Source organism: Hylobates moloch, unplaced genomic scaffold, assembly GCF_009828535.3.
Source record: "Hylobates moloch isolate HMO894 unplaced genomic scaffold, HMol_V3 SCAFFOLD_3, whole genome shotgun sequence".
NCBI lineage: Eukaryota > Metazoa > Chordata > Mammalia > Primates > Hylobatidae > Hylobates > Hylobates moloch.
In genome coordinates, this window is record NW_026652278.1 from 160,427,222 (window position 1) to 160,442,624 (window position 15,403).

At 36.6% G+C, this 15,403-nt stretch overlaps 2 protein-coding genes across 2 annotated transcripts in view; one reads left to right on the forward strand and one right to left on the reverse strand.

The window, feature by feature from the left end:
- Window positions 1-7,279: 7,279 nt before the first annotated feature.
- Window positions 7,280-9,411, reverse strand: LOC131383173 (uncharacterized). Its single transcript, XM_058437042.1, has 3 exons — window positions 9,390-9,411; window positions 8,937-9,188; window positions 7,280-8,851 (listed from the first exon to the last, which is right to left on the reverse strand). Exons 1-3 carry the CDS (start codon window positions 9,409-9,411, stop codon window positions 8,457-8,459), a joined length of 669 nt encoding a protein of 222 aa, XP_058293025.1. The 3' UTR covers window positions 7,280-8,456.
- The window catches only part of GALNTL6 (polypeptide N-acetylgalactosaminyltransferase like 6), a 1,281,746-nt gene continuing 1,274,716 nt past the window's right edge, over window positions 8,374-15,403 (forward strand). The window contains exons 1-2 of the mRNA XM_032148915.2: window positions 8,374-9,129; window positions 9,550-9,856. Coding sequence (XP_032004806.1) covers window positions 9,719-9,856 — 138 coding nt within the window. The 5' untranslated portion in view covers window positions 8,374-9,129; window positions 9,550-9,718. The remainder of the gene's footprint in view (window positions 9,130-9,549; window positions 9,857-15,403) is intronic.

Here is a 15,403-nt window from a genome sequence, read left to right on the forward strand (position 1 = left end):
GGGGGATCTCAAAAGATATGTTTACTTATCTGGGTGTGAAATTAAAAATCCCAACTCTTATGACTACAAATAATATTGTGTACCAGAATTATTAACATAATTCATAGGCATTTCAGACACGATTAACATGAGCTTCTATCATTTTAAGATTTTATTTACTTGTTTGTTTATTTATTATAAACATAATCAAAACTGAAATGTTTAGACAGAATCACATACTGAACAGGGAAATAGTGAGTGTTGGCTATAGCATAGAATTTGACAGTGCTATATGCTGATGATCTTATACAGAATGTATGGGTGTTAAGATGCACTGCATGTGAATTTGGTTTTGCCATTTGTCTCTAGTTACTATCTCTCTCTCTCGTTACTATCTCTCTCTCTCTCTCTCACTCCCCACCAATACTTTAGCACATCTATCCATGCATAGTAATAGCTCCCTGTTTCACTTGACAAAATATTTTTATGAGTATTAAGAGACAGTTAAAATTTTGGCTGCATAGTTATGCTGATAGAAATTATATGTGTATATGTGTGCAAATATATACAAAAATATATAGAAAGGAAGAGTCAAATTAGATCCTCAAAGACTTCCAAAAGAAAAGAGAGCAGAAATACTTTACATCTGAAATCTTGTGAACTTGAGTTTGTTTGGATAATAGAAAAATGGCTCAGTACAGGTTTTAGGAAGACTAGCTTGTCAATAAAATTTATTGAGCATGTTAATGAATGGCTAGCTATGAACCTTCAAGTTGTTCAGATAGGATCAGAAGGCAAGGATAGCTAACTCAGTTACTTTTTAGCCTTTTAAAAATGTTTGCATTAGAAGTTTGAGAGGCAGTTAGTTAAAAATCCGTTGTGTCTTACTTTCACAATATGGAAGAGAATAATTTAAATTCTTATAAACTAGTCATGTTTGGAATCTTTTCATTTGCTTTTGATAATTGCTTTTAGAGATAAATACGCTTGAATAGCACAAAATTAAATATGTTCCTTGCTTTGGTCATTAAGTGCTTAACATAATTATGTTAATTAAAACTTTATAATCAGATTTTCTGTAGAGATCATCTTTTCCAGTGTCTAAAGTGCTGCCTTTGGCTGCATTTGATGCTGCTAACTCTTCTGCTTTCTAATGGGATAAGGAAATTTTGCAATTGCTAATCCAACTTCATATTTTGGCCTTATCAACTTCATTTGATGAAACTGATCACTCCCTTCTCTTTGAGACAGTTTCTTCATTTGACTTCATTTTGCAACACTAACCACTACTTAACTGCTTTCTCCTGATCTCTTCAAGCTCTTTTCATTGGCACCTTTGCTCATTCTCTCATCTATATACACTTACTTCCTTAAGTACTCTAAGGACTTCTTCATTTATATCTCCAATTTAGATTCCATGTACTCGCTTACTCCTGCAGAATTCCAAAGTCTTATATCTGAATGTCTATTCAACACTTTCACCGTTAGCAATGTCAATTCAATAATTCTAAAATGAACACTTGATTGTGTCCTTTAAACTAGTTTCTCCGAATTTGTTCCCATCTCAACAAAAGACAAATCCAATCTTGCCAGTATTTGGATCTGAAACTTGGAATATGTTGAGTCCTCTCTCTCACATCCTACATTCCTTTCAATAACTTCAATGCAGTTTCATAGTCAGAATATTCTGATAATATTTTAACCACTTTCATCATCTCCATTACCCTGATGCAAGACATCACCATTTTTGGATTATTGCAACTAGTCTCGCCTTGCTTCCTATCTATCATGTAATCTATTTCCTGCATTGCCACCAGGATCATCTTGTTAAAAAGAAGTCCAGTCATGACCATCTCTAATCAAGGCCCTTCACTTGTGAAGGCTGAGTTAAGGCTTCCCCTCTCACTCAGACTAAAAGCCAAAATCTCTACGATAGATTATATTGACATTATTCCCTACTCCATCACCTCTAGATCTTAGGTCCATTATTCTCCACACTCAGGGCCCTCTGTTCTAAGATCCCAAACTCCTACCTCAGGGCCCTTCACTTGCTGTTCTTTCTATTTAGAATTCTATTTCTCATGACATCCAGTGGTCAATTCCTTGCTTCCTTCAGATATTTGTTCCAATATTACCTACTCAGGACTGTCCAGTATGCTTTATTAGAAATTACAGTTGATTTTTGAACAAGGCGGTTAGAGGCACTGACCTTCAGCATAGTCAGAATTCTGTGTATAACTTTTGATGCCTCCAAAACTTTACCACTAATAGCCTATTGTTGCCAGAAGCCATGTTGAATACATAAACAGTCAATTATCATATATTTTATATGTTATATGTACTATATACAGTATTCTTACAATAAACTAGAGAAAAATATGTATAGAAAATCATAAGGAAGAGAAAAATATATTTCCTATTCATAAGTGAAGTGGATCGCTATAAAGTCCTCATACTCTTTGTCTTCATGATGAGGAGGCTGAGGAGGCGCAGGAAGAGGCAGGGTTGATTTTCTTGTCAGGGGTGGCAGAAGTGGAACAAAATCAGTATAGAAGTGGAGCCTCATAGCTCAAACCAGCATCCTTCAAGTGTCCAACGTACACCACTGCAACTTTTGGGATTCTATATTGCTTTTCATTTTCACTGCTTTATTTTTCTCCATGTCTTTTTTTTTTTTAAACCACTAGGCTCCACAATTAATATATTTTTGCTGTGGATTGTCTGAAGACAGGATTTTTTTGCCTGTGGTGTTCACTATGGTATCTTCAATGCCTGGATTATATAATATACTCAATATATGTCTTGTTAACTGAAATTAGTATGTTTCAGAAGGGAAAATGTTAAAATTTTTTTGGTTTATTTATTGCATATTCATAAATATCCTGCCTGAAAAAAAATTGTGTATCTAATATATAATGTGTGCATGGCATTCTTTATTTTCTCTTTCTCCAAAAGAGAAAAAGTAGAACATGCCATATGTCATTCAGTCACTTCTTAAGCATGTTTCACTGGCTTCACTTATTCATTGTATCTCCTTAAAATGTTCACCATGATATTTTGTATTGAGCTATTGTAAAAATATATTTTCTACAAATTTAACATTCTTTTTATTACCGTTTGATCTCATCATTCCAAAAATTATTTGAATTTTTCACTTGAAACAAATGAATGTAATTTACTTGTTCAACACAAGCAAACTTGTGTTGAAGTTGACATGCAAAACACTCTTTCTAAAATGATGCAAGTATTTTACATGAAAAGATAAAGGTCAAATCTAAGATTAAAATCTGATATATGATCTACATAAAATTATAATCATATGAACTAAAAAATACAGAATTATATTTACATAATGTGTAAAATATAAATGTATGGTTAGTTACATTACTGTACCCCTTTCTTTATATTCCACAAAAAAATATGAATAGAGAGGATTTTAGGTTATAAAACTAGACTATCATCTTTCCAAAACTCAGCCTTTTTGTTTAGCTCCTTTAATCTTCTCACAAAGGCAGAATTAAAAAAGAGAGAGAGAGAGAATTAATACCTTTTGTCATGGAAAGAAAATAGTAAAATATTAGAAAAATATGGTATAATGGTTAACAGCGTGGAATCTGGCACAAAATGCCTGGGATTAAGTACATGCCCTAGCATTTGCTGGCACTTATTTGGGAAAGATGCTTACCATTTATTTGCCCTTGTTTTTTAAACTATTAAGGGGAGATATTGATAGAAACTACATAATTAAATTATTTATAAGATTAAATGACTTGGCCAGGCACAGTGGCTCAAGCCTATAATCCCAGCACTTTGGGAGGCCAAGGTGGGTGGATCACCTGAGGTCAGGAGTTCAAGATCAGCCTGGCCAATGTGGTGAAACCCCGTCTCTGCTAAATATACAAAAATTAGCTGGGTGTGGTGGCGCATGCCTGTAATCCCAGCTACTCGGAAGGCTGAGGCAGGAGAATCGCTTAAATCCGGGAGGCAGAGGAGGTTGCAGTGAGCTGAGATTGTGCCACTGCACTCCAGCTTGGGCAACAAGAGTGAAACTCCATCTCAAAAAAAAAAAAGATTAAATGACTTAATGTTTGGAAAAGACTTGGATTACATGTCTGGCATGTAGTAAGTGCTAAATAAGTGTGTGATAGCTAAATAAATGGGAAAAGAAAATATTACAATAAAGATACAGTCTACTGGTAGAGGAAAAACTATTTGGAAGTATATTTTATTAGAGTTTAAATTTCATAAGGTAAAGAATCTTGTCTAGTTAGAAAATATTTAGGTCAAGTAGAAATAACCTCCTTCTTTCCCTTTTAGGATTTGTCACTTTTTAATTTCTACCACATTTAATTGCAAGCACCTTTTAACTCCCTCATGGTGCTGAAAATTCAAATGTTCATCTCTGTATCCTCTGTTAAACAGCACCTGAATATATATAGAAATGGACTCAGGGCTCTTTTGGTAAGGAATTTAAATGATGATAGTGACTGGGTAATATCACAATTTTAATATGTAATTTGATTCTTGTTTTTCTTTATAGTGTAGTGGCAAATATTGAAATGCCAGAGAAAAAAAAATGGAAGATTTTAGTAATGTATCTTAATTACACAAAATGAATTGTATATTTATAATTTAAATGTATTTTTATTAAAATTGCTGTTTAGTACATTTCTCTCTCCTTTTTCATTGCAGAATGTTTTTTTTTCAGAAACAGATAATTTAGCCAAATACAGAGTAATAAGAAAGTAGCCTAATAGTTTATCCAGAGAGAAAACTTTCAAGATTTTTCATATTCCAGGGATCTCTGTTAGATAAAAGAAGTATGAATGCATCTTCATTTCTACACACATTATCTTTATGTGGATAGATGAAAATGAATGAAATGAAAATGAAAATAAACACTTCCATTTCAAGGTCAAAGATAACTGATACATTTCAATATAATTTCTTAAAAATTTAAATAGTTACTATTTTATAACCTTAAAAATAACTCAATTTACATTTTCTCTTACAGTCTTGTTATTATATTTAACAACAAAATTTACCAACTTGCAACTCTAAAGTGTTGGGGTAAAAACTCATACCCCAAAGTTTGTTGCTGATGACATTCGTTTGGTTTGTGAAACTACAGACTTTCTCCAGGCATTATCTTTTCAGTAGTAAACCTTTTAACCAGTTCATATGAAAATATCTGCTAACACAGCAAAATCATGAGTGCATGTCTTTCAAATTAAGTTCCATTCATGTCATCATGTTTTTAAAAATATAAGGTAATAAAAGTCTTTCTACCCCAAAGTAAAGTCTTTCACTATCTTTGTAGCAATTGAACTATTCTACTGAACCCAATATATGAAAACCTTTCCCTACTGCTCCCCTCATCTGGTTTCTAATCTAGTTAGGCCTTCTTTATAACTCCCTACTTCTGTGCCTTTGAATATCTAAAGTGGATTAAGAATGGCCACACATTCTCCATCAAACTTGTCAGTGAGATATTAATTTTATCCCCTACCTCCACCTCATCCTTGAATCTGGGCTTCTCCAGTGACTGCTCCCTAAGAGAGGCTGTGCCAGTTCTGGACTCAGCTTTTAAGAAGACTTGACAGTTTTTGTTTTCTCCCTCTTGAAACACAGGTTCTTGGGTTGCTCTCTCTTGGATACTAGCTACCATGTTATGAGAAGCTCAGGCCACATGCAGGGGCCATATGGAGGGAAGTTGAGGCATTCCAGCTGACAGCCCCATGACCCCCCAACTGACAGTCAGTGCCAACTGTCAGCCATGTAATGTAGCCATCTTGGCTCAGCCCATTCAACCTCCTTGGCCTCAGCATGTGTCACAGGAAGTGTAACCACCCAGCTGAGCCTATTCAATGCACAGAATCATAAGACAGATAGCAAAATAATTTGTTTTAAGTCGCTACATTTTGAAGTAGAGAGATAACTAAAGCAATATCCTTCTGCTTCCTTAAATACAGGGCTTAAATTTGGCTCAATTTAAGATTAGTACCAAGCACCTTTGGTAATTTATTTCAATTGTCTTTATGTTGCATTTTCAACTAGAGTGTAAGTTATTCAAAGTCACTGAATATTGCTGTTTTCTTTCCATGTGTCCCTATAGTTATTAGTACATTATTAGCGGCATGGGACTCTGATAACCTGAGGTTGCCAGTTGAATCCTAACAGAATGGAAGGGCAAATAGGGCATAGAATGGGTGTCTTTCTATATAAGTCAAAATGTAGAAGACCATGTCCATGTGTATTATATATATAATATACACATATATTATACATATATATACCATGTAATATATATGATATACATATATATACATACAATATCCACACACATTTATATTGGCATTTAATCTGGATTGTCTGAGCAAAAAATTTAACTGTCATCTGGAGTTTTTTTGTTTGTAAACTCAACCTAAAATACCAATTTTAGCTAGACACATTGTCATCTGTTAGTAATTTACATGAGGAATTGTGAAAGAATACCAGACTGAAGGGAAAAGAGAAATTATGCTCTGGATCAAAAATAAATAAATAAATAATACAGAAAAGGAGAAAAAGCTAAAGTTATGGTCTGGAACTATGCTGTAAAACAGAAGTAAACATAGTAATTTTCTCCTTTAAGTTTCTACCATGTGTTCTGCATGTACTTGATTGGGGAAGTAATAGTGATTATGTCCACTCACTGTAATTAACGATTTTCTCTGAATGGGTGCTGTATGCAAGACCACTTACTAGTTTAACAACAATAAACCATGTTTCAACTCAACACCCTGGATTCAACAAATAGAATGCTAGTATGTCCACTCCTGATCCAAGACTATTTTTTAAGGTATTAAAAAACAGGTATTGTTTAAAATGTGAGAGATTTTACTTTTTTAATTCCAAGTGCACTTTTAAGTTATTTTACTCTGAAAATTAATAATTGTATCAGTACTTAAAAATATATCCAATATAATTAAATGATTCTCCAAATTTGTTTCCTTGAGCACCTGACAATATTCCCAGGAAACCTCTCCCTGCTATGTTGCTTACCAGAATTCACATTTCTGTGTTTCAAAACTGCACACTTCCTTAGAGAGAAAAAGGTTAGAAAATAATGCAGACTACAAAAGGCATAGTGTATGTGTGGGGGTGAGGGTGAGGAATTAAGTCCCTTGCACTCTAGATTAACTTGCATTTATATAAAATTTAAAGGTAATTGGTCTTTATGTAAAGGACACATTCAACAACATTTATTAAATATATTTTTATACTATTTTAAAATTCAAGTGATTCACAAAAACAAATATTACAGCATAGCGCTTTATTCATGCAATCATACAGTCGATCTATATTCTTCAAGTACATTTTGAATTTATAATGCGCACAGTTTAAGGCATAACTCTTCCCACTCAAATCTAGGTCTTTCTCAAGTGAGACACTAGAGTGAGAGAGTAGAAAGGGAGGAAGAGATAGGGCGAGAAGAAAAGGAGGGAGGGACAGAGATGAGGACGAGAAAGAAGAAAGAAGGGAAACATAAAATACCGTCTGAAGTCCACAGGCTTATCTATCCCAAGCATGTCTACCCCAAGCATGTGGGCATCATATCCAGGTTGTAACAAAGAGGTGACTATGGCGTTTCTTTTTGGCTCTAGACAGGCGGATTCAGCCTGCATTGCATGCATGTCTGTCACCTCATCTAAGTCCCCATTCCTTCCGGAGTTGTGAGCTCCAGATCCAAGAGTGCCCAGCGCACGGTGCTGGGCACGCTGTCCATTGGCGAGGCTGCCACAGGTTCCTGTGTGTGCGGTCAGGGGCGTTGGTGCATTGATACGTTAGGCGGAGGGAGGAGTACCATCTGCCAGAGTCTTTATCTCGAGCCCCACGTTTTCTGGCCATCGCGGAGGAGTGTGCGAGGACAGGTAGCCCTCGCAGTGACAAGGCGCGCGGAGTGCGGTCGTGCAAGGCGGGGGAGGAGCGGGTTGGCACTGCCAAATCTTAACCGGGGCCCCGGGTGTTTGCAGACCCAAATAAAGCCGCCTTGGGTCTCCACGGTGTCCTCCAGAGGCTGCTGCCTGAGAGCTCTGAGCCTCAGCTCTGTCTTGCTTCGGGATCCTCTTCCTCCTCCTTCCCCACCCCCTACCTGGCCTGAACGGCGGGACGCGCGGCCTGGGGGATCCCCTCTCCCCAGGACCGGCCCAGTCCGGGGTCGCCTCCACCTTCCGCAGCCGCCGCGCCCCGGCTCGCCGCGCTCCCGCCCGCACTATGGAAGAATTCCTGGGACACCCGCCTGCAGCCGGCGACTTTTCCCCTGGAATCTCTGGCCTGGCGCCCTTTGGGTGAGATGACGGGGTGCTGGCATCCCTGTCGGTCCCAGATTACCCGGAAAAGCCCTGTCAGGGAGAGAGAGGACCCGCGCAGGCTGGGAGCTCCCACTCCTCCAGCGTCACGCTCGCCCTCCGCCGCTGCCTCGCGTCCGGGTCTGTTTATATAGCGTCTGGAGGCCGGGCGGCATTGCCCACCCCCGCCAGGCGGCCCGCCCTCCCCTCCTGGGCTCCGGGCTCCCGCACGTGGCAGACACCAGCGACGTCTCCGCGGAAGGCAGGCGCCGGGGAGTGGGGCGCGGGCGGACGAGTGCAGCCGCGGCGCATCTCCGCCTTCCGCTCCACCTCGCAGCGCCCTCGTCCGCTTCCAAGCCCAGCACAGACTTCGGTTTCTCCGCCTCCATCCCCTTTACGAGAAGAGGAGATTAAAAAATATTGCCCTTTAGGTGCTCGTGATGGTCCTGTGGGTTCGTTCAGTTGCCGGAAAAGAATGGCAACATGAACAGCGGAGCGTGAGAGCGTCACCGGGGGAAGGGACGAGATTGATGGGCAGAGCGCTCACTTCTCAGAGGATCGCATTCCGAGGACCGCGCGAGGAAGGGACGTTGCGGCGCCACCACTTCCTGGCTGGACTCCGCTGACATCTGTAGCCTCCTTTCCACCAGGTTCCCGGGGCTCCCAGCCGCTGCCTGCAGAGGAGCGTGTAGACAGCGCGCGAGGGTCCAGGAGTTCGTGGACCTCCATCCGAACCGGAGTTCTGCCCGGATCCCAAGTCCCTGGATCCCGGTAGAGCCCGCCGGCAAGCGGCTCCGGAGGGAGTTGAACTTGAGTTCAGGTGGGTTATCCCAAGGGGAGCACAGGAAAAGATGTTCAGGGAAGACGAGGAAGGTGACGCTGTTCCAATGTCAAAAGCGGACACTTTTCTTCCTGACACTTGAAGGGGTTGAGCCAGTTTCTCTCAGTTCTCTCTCCTAACCCGCTCCACCCCGACCCAGCCCTCCCACACTAAGGGGGTGGGGGCGAACAACAACAACAGCAACAAAAACTCCCATTTACCTAAATATCTAGCAGGCTGTTGACTTTTTTATAACTTACCTTTAGTCAATGAAACGACCATATTTACTCTGTTGCTTTATATTAATAGAGGTCAATGGGCTTAATGATTTCCTCAGTCAAATCATTTATTTCTAAGCCAATAGATAATGCCTTCGTCATAGTTTTCTGGGGGGAAAGTAACTGTGCGTTTGTTCTGCAGATGGCCAACTCGCTCTGAATCCTGCAGATTGGTGCTGAGCACGCAACAAAAGTTTGTAGCTTCTCAGTTTCTGGTGCTTCGCAGGGGAGAGGAAAGGAATTTGACATTAAACACAAGAAGCAGTCAGGGAGCCGTCTCCTTTAACTTTTCTTCTCTATTACCATTTGCAATGAAGAGGAAACAGAAGAGATTTCTGCAGATGACTTTGTTATTCACGGTGGCTTTAATTTTCCTGCCTAACATTGGTCTCTGGTCTCTGTACAAGGATAAGCGCCTGGTGAAGTCAGCGGAGCCCGGGGAGCAGCAGGTAAGTGCCACCCAGAGAAAGATCACAGAAGGATTGGTAAGGCAGTGATCCTCGCGCGGGGACTGGAGAAAGCCGGTGTGGGATCGCCTTGGGTTTTCCCCCAAGTCTTGACAGAGCTGATTATTACAAGACTCTAGAGACTTTGGGGTTTAAGCAAGTAGCTGTTTTAAGATTGCAGCCAGTAACATCGTGACATGTACAACTAGTAAAGAAGGATAAGAGAGGTCAAGAAGAAGAGAAGAAAATCTTTCACCATTGGTCTTAGGTTGATTTTGACTTGAGGTGGATGAAAGGTAACTGTTTAGCTATGGAGGTGGGAGTGGGTTTGGTGCAAGTTTAATGACAAGGATAGGTTTTTGCTTTCCATTTGGCAGGCATGTCTATGTTCAGGTGAATTGGGCCAACTAAGTCATTAAGATTGTGAAGTGGTTCTTTAAAAATCAAGCTATGGTTTTCAGTATTTTGGTTGTAAATTTTGCTTAGCAACAGCTTTTTACCCTGTCAAAACTTAAAGTCTCTCTTTCGTCTCCCCTGTTGCTAAGGTGCTGCCATGGGGCACACAGGCAGAGTTATTAAGGATGTTGATTCCGTTTCACAGTCGCTTGATAACAATATGTTGCTAACAGCTTGCTGTCATATTGGAAACACCCATACTAAAGATATGTAGTATAATATGTTTTCTTTCTACTTAATATGTAACTCATTAGTATGTATATACCTCATGACTTAACATGGACCAAAATAACTGTGTTCCCTAGTGAACAATAATGCAAAATAGACTTCCCAAAATGTTGATGAAAATCAGTGTTGTCGAATTCCTTGTTTGTTAATAAATAAAATAGCATCCGTAATTAAACTTTTAACCACAGAATGCAGTCTCCTTCATGATATTGATAAACCACTTCTTCAGTTAGTCCTGTGCATCACCTTGGAATATTAATATTCTTAATTTCAAGGGTCATCACCCATGAACACTCTGTACCTTCCAGACATAGAAAATGTTGAAGTAGTCCATTCCTGGAAAACAGCAATATATAGTAATGGCCATTAAATATTTGCTCTTATACTTAATGAAGTTTAATTTTCTTTTTGCATAGTGGTTAGTTGTGAAATATAAAGAGGTAATCTGCTTTTTCATTATGACAAGAAGTCATTACCAGTCTCTAAACTTTAAAGAGAATGAGTTGTCCATGGATTTTTAGTGGATTGTTATTTTGAGGAAAAATGTTGACATATTTTCATTTAGTTGTTAATATTTATTATCCTTTCTAATAGGAATTCAACTTTGGTTTGAAGTATATTCTGTTTTGTCATTCCAGTGAAAAAAAGAAGATGGACACTTTGGATGTGAAACTTTTTTTGTGCTTATTTAGATCATTCAACCCTTGATGTAAAACAGGATTTTAATAACTTTAGTAGTCAATATGCTATTATGTAAAATCTCCACTCCATGTTGGTGAAACAGGAAAGGCAAAATTATTTTTTCTTGAAATTTGCTAATTCAATTAACAATAACCATCTGAAGTATTTGCTGGTATAACTAACATAAAGCACTAATTAATTTTATTAGTGAGATTCTTAAAACTTTCACATTGGCTCTATTAATTTTGACCCTTAATGAGAAAATTGTTTGTCTAATAGCACAAAAAAAAACTGTGACAGTTTAACTTTCTGATCTGTCATTATCATAATTAAGACTGTTTCCTTATTTCTGGTTCTTCTGTAGTGCAAATGATACTTAATTTCAGGTAATAAATTAATGGGTATAAAAGACATGGGGTGGCAAGAGAAGTTTCGTATACTGTAGAATAAATAACTGAGATTGATGGATATTGTGTGACATTCCAGTTTAATAACTCTATGTAAAGGCTGTGAAAGCAAGTGGGGAAGAAAATAAGCCCTAAAATGAATGTCAAGCATCTACTTTAATATTATCTAAATAATGGTTTTAAAACTGATACTTTTTATAGATTAAAAAATAAAATTTAAATGGTAGAAATTAATTGATTACTTAATGAAGGATATAATTCATTGTAAAATAGAAACAGTTCATTTTCATTGGTTTTATTCTATTATTTATTATAATTAGAAGGAAAATTAGGATATGTTGTCCTCAATAAGCAAGTTTTGGGTAAGTAAGAGTCAAGTCATTAATATTTATATTGGAACAAATAAAAAGCAACTTTTGAAACATGCTTAATATTGTGATGTAATATTTGGCTAATGTATATATATATTGCAATGTTAGCAAGGTGGCTAAACACATAGGTTTCAAATTGAAACATAATTTGGCTACTGGGTAATATGTTATTTCAATTTAGCAATTAATTTTTAAAGGACATTTTCATGGTTAATTGCTAAATGTTCTCCAGAACCCATTTATTACTATATTTCTCCCCAAGTTGCAAAATGCTGAGGATGAAGATAATGTGCAGATTGAAGCACTGACAGCAATAAGTACTGAGGCTAGTGAAACAAGTCACGTGCCCAAATGAGTGAACTATTTTTACAGCACTGATGTGTAAAACAGCCAAGGGTTCTAGTTCTAAGTATCATGTGGTAGTGGTCATAAGAGCTGAAAAACTTGCAGTGTTTTAAATAGTTTAATTATTAGAAAAGGTTACAGGGAAATAATATAATTTATGGAAATTCAAAGTTATGGAATGGCTAATACTTTTAAAATATGCATTATTTATATTTTAGCAGATCATATCACTAATAATTTTTCTATCTAGTGTTGAGTATAAATTGTACTACTTCTGCAATCTGAAGTAAATAAAATAAAGGGAAGTGAAACAGGAAACACTGATGGGAACCATGTGGATTAATTTTCACAATGTTTAGTATTTAACACATTTTTTCTCTAATCTACTGTCTGATTACACATTAATTGTTTGTATTTTCTAGACCTTCATTTAAAAATAATATTTAAGATAATTTTCTAATATTTAAAAATTTTCTGCATCTATGTTTCAGGAAATGAAACAAAGATGTAAAAATTACCAAGTTATTTATTTCAAAGTTTTTCTTTTTCCTCTGCTCTCAGAAAACCAAAGAGGATCGATATAATAGTTTTAATAACACAATACAATTAAAAGCTTTTTATGGTTTGGGATCTGCAAAATTGAAATCAAGTTACTGAAATAAATATGAAGTTTTTGAGATTTTAAGATTTTATAAAAATTATAAAGTATTTTTAAATTTTTATTTAGATGTTACATTATTATAATTGTGATGTGTTATTTTCAATTGACTTAATTTTGTCTTTTTTTTGTTATTGGGAGGATATAAGTATCTCCTTTATGTCATTCAGAAATATATATATATATATTAAAAGAATCTACTGATAATATATTTAGCTGAGAATGATTGCTATATAATCATTGTACAGTAATTCTTAGCTTCATTTTTCTGTTTAAACATTTGAAATGTTCCTCTTCTCTTGTTTCAGCTGTATTTGAATTAAATACCACTTACATATTTAGGTCATAAGCTGTGAATTAGGATGATACCTAGAATAATGCTATATTTTAGAACAAAACTACTATATCCAGTCTTATTGTATTTCTCTTTTCTTAATCACTTATTCAAGAATATGTGAAAAAAAATCTAGCACCAAATACTTTCTTTTCCTAAATACATTTTTAAAACCCCAAATTCCAAAAAAAGTAACTGTAATAGTAGTTTAGCAAGTAACTTGGAAATAATATTAATTACAGAAATAATTCAAGAGTATTTAGAATATGAAGAGGATCTTGCAGTTTTTTAAATAAAAATGAGGGCCAAAATCTTAGAATTTTAAAACAGACTTTCTCAGAACTGTTCAGAATGATTTTAGAAGCTTATATTGTCCTAGATTTTCTACCACATTAAAAAAAAAAAAAAGCCTAGGTCCTCTTTGTCTCTTTGAAATTATGGAAGCTTTTTATTTATTTGAATTTCAGAATTTCTATTTTTAAAGTAGGGCTATTTGTGCGTGTCACATAACGAGATGAATAAAGTCCTGAGAGATCACACCTTATATATGGAAAATATTGTGAGGTAATGCATTGTTTCTGTCAGATTCACTTGTAAACTGTGCTTGACAGATATGTGACTTTACCTCCATTAAAAAAAATTCTGAAAAGGATACCTTAGCATCTTTGTCTAATTCATCTAATGTTAATGAGCCCTACACTGCAGGGGGAGCCTTATTTTGAACAATAATATTTTTTCCAGTGGCTTTTAAAACTTGTTTTATAACATGAAAATATGAAAATATCAGATAATTGGTACCCAGTGTATGCAAACTGTCTTATGCATTTTTTAACATGCTGATCACTAAAGCTGAAAAATATGTCTGTGTTCCTTTTTTAGCAAATACCTTAGAATTTAGAAGAGCTAAGGACAGGAGGAAGAATTTACACCTACACTCAGGATGGCACGTTATCAGTACACTAGATGTGAAATGACACATTAGTTTGAGCCACAGTGTTCTTAATTAGCTAAGATGTAGATTTTAAATTAGGGTTTTAAAGGACCTTTTCTGGAATTTATGGAAAATCCATTCAGAATCACTACAGGGTGGCACCACACGGAACACTGTAACAAGTATCTTAATTATTTGCTGTGACCTGGTAGATCACTACATGATTAGTTCATCACATTGCCCCATGGGAGACAGAGTGTAAAACACAGTCTTCTGTTCACAATCTGGTTAAAAAAAAAGAGAGAGAATTTTTCCCCTCTGTTCATTTCTGAGTTGGACAAGCTGTGCTGAATCAATTAGCTTCCTATAAGTTTTTCCTATAAAAGGAGCCAAATCAAGTTGGAATATATAGGAAAAGGGTGAGAAAGGTTGAGTGATTTAAGTGGTGTAGAAGAAAGGATTGAATTTTTCTGTTTGTCAGGAGTAGCCATGACAACCCTTAGAAAGTTTGCAGCCATGTCTCTCCTTGCAACATTTTTATACAAATGAAAGACAACTGAGGGACATCAACAATAACATTACAGGTGGAGATAAAACTTAAAATCACGAAAAGGCATCAGAAGATGTAAGTGGAATATAGAATCAAACTTAGATATGTTTCATGCATCATGCATTCCCATTTCTCCCTTGATTGGCTTGCTTATGGGGAAGAGTTTTAGCTCTGGAAACTTCAGATCTTTAAAACCATCTAAGGAGACCATGTTCTTTTCTTTTGCTCATATTTGCATGTGTTTACAAAATTACTGTTATTAAACAAAGGTGCAAGTGTGCAGAGAAATGGAAGGTTCTGAAGATGACAGTAAAGACACACTGTCCTAAACTTGCTCTCCTTATCACCTCACTGTACAGCTAATGATTTCTAAATTATCTCAAAATGTAATTGTAATGCTTGAATGGACAACAAAAAAACAAATAAAAAACCTGTGTGCTATGGAAATATGTATTTAGACACGTAAAATATATCTATATAGGGTTCATTTAAAGGTTGTAAAGAAGGACAAGCATTCACAAAACTTCAAGGCATCATGACCTCTAACTTTCTTCACTAACATGTTGATGTCTGTCACTGCTTAACAAGC

Coding starts and splice junctions, on each gene's coding strand:
- LOC131383173 (XM_058437042.1), bottom strand. CDS start 9,411: ATGGTCGTTTCATTGACTAAAG. Junction 9,189..9,389: donor GGTCGTTTCATTGACTAAAG/GTAAGTTATAAA, acceptor ACATTGGAACAG/CGTCACCTTCCTCGTCTTCC. Junction 8,852..8,936: donor GTGGAAAGGAGGCTACAGAT/GTCAGCGGAGTC, acceptor CTGAGAAGTGAG/CGCTCTGCCCATCAATCTCG.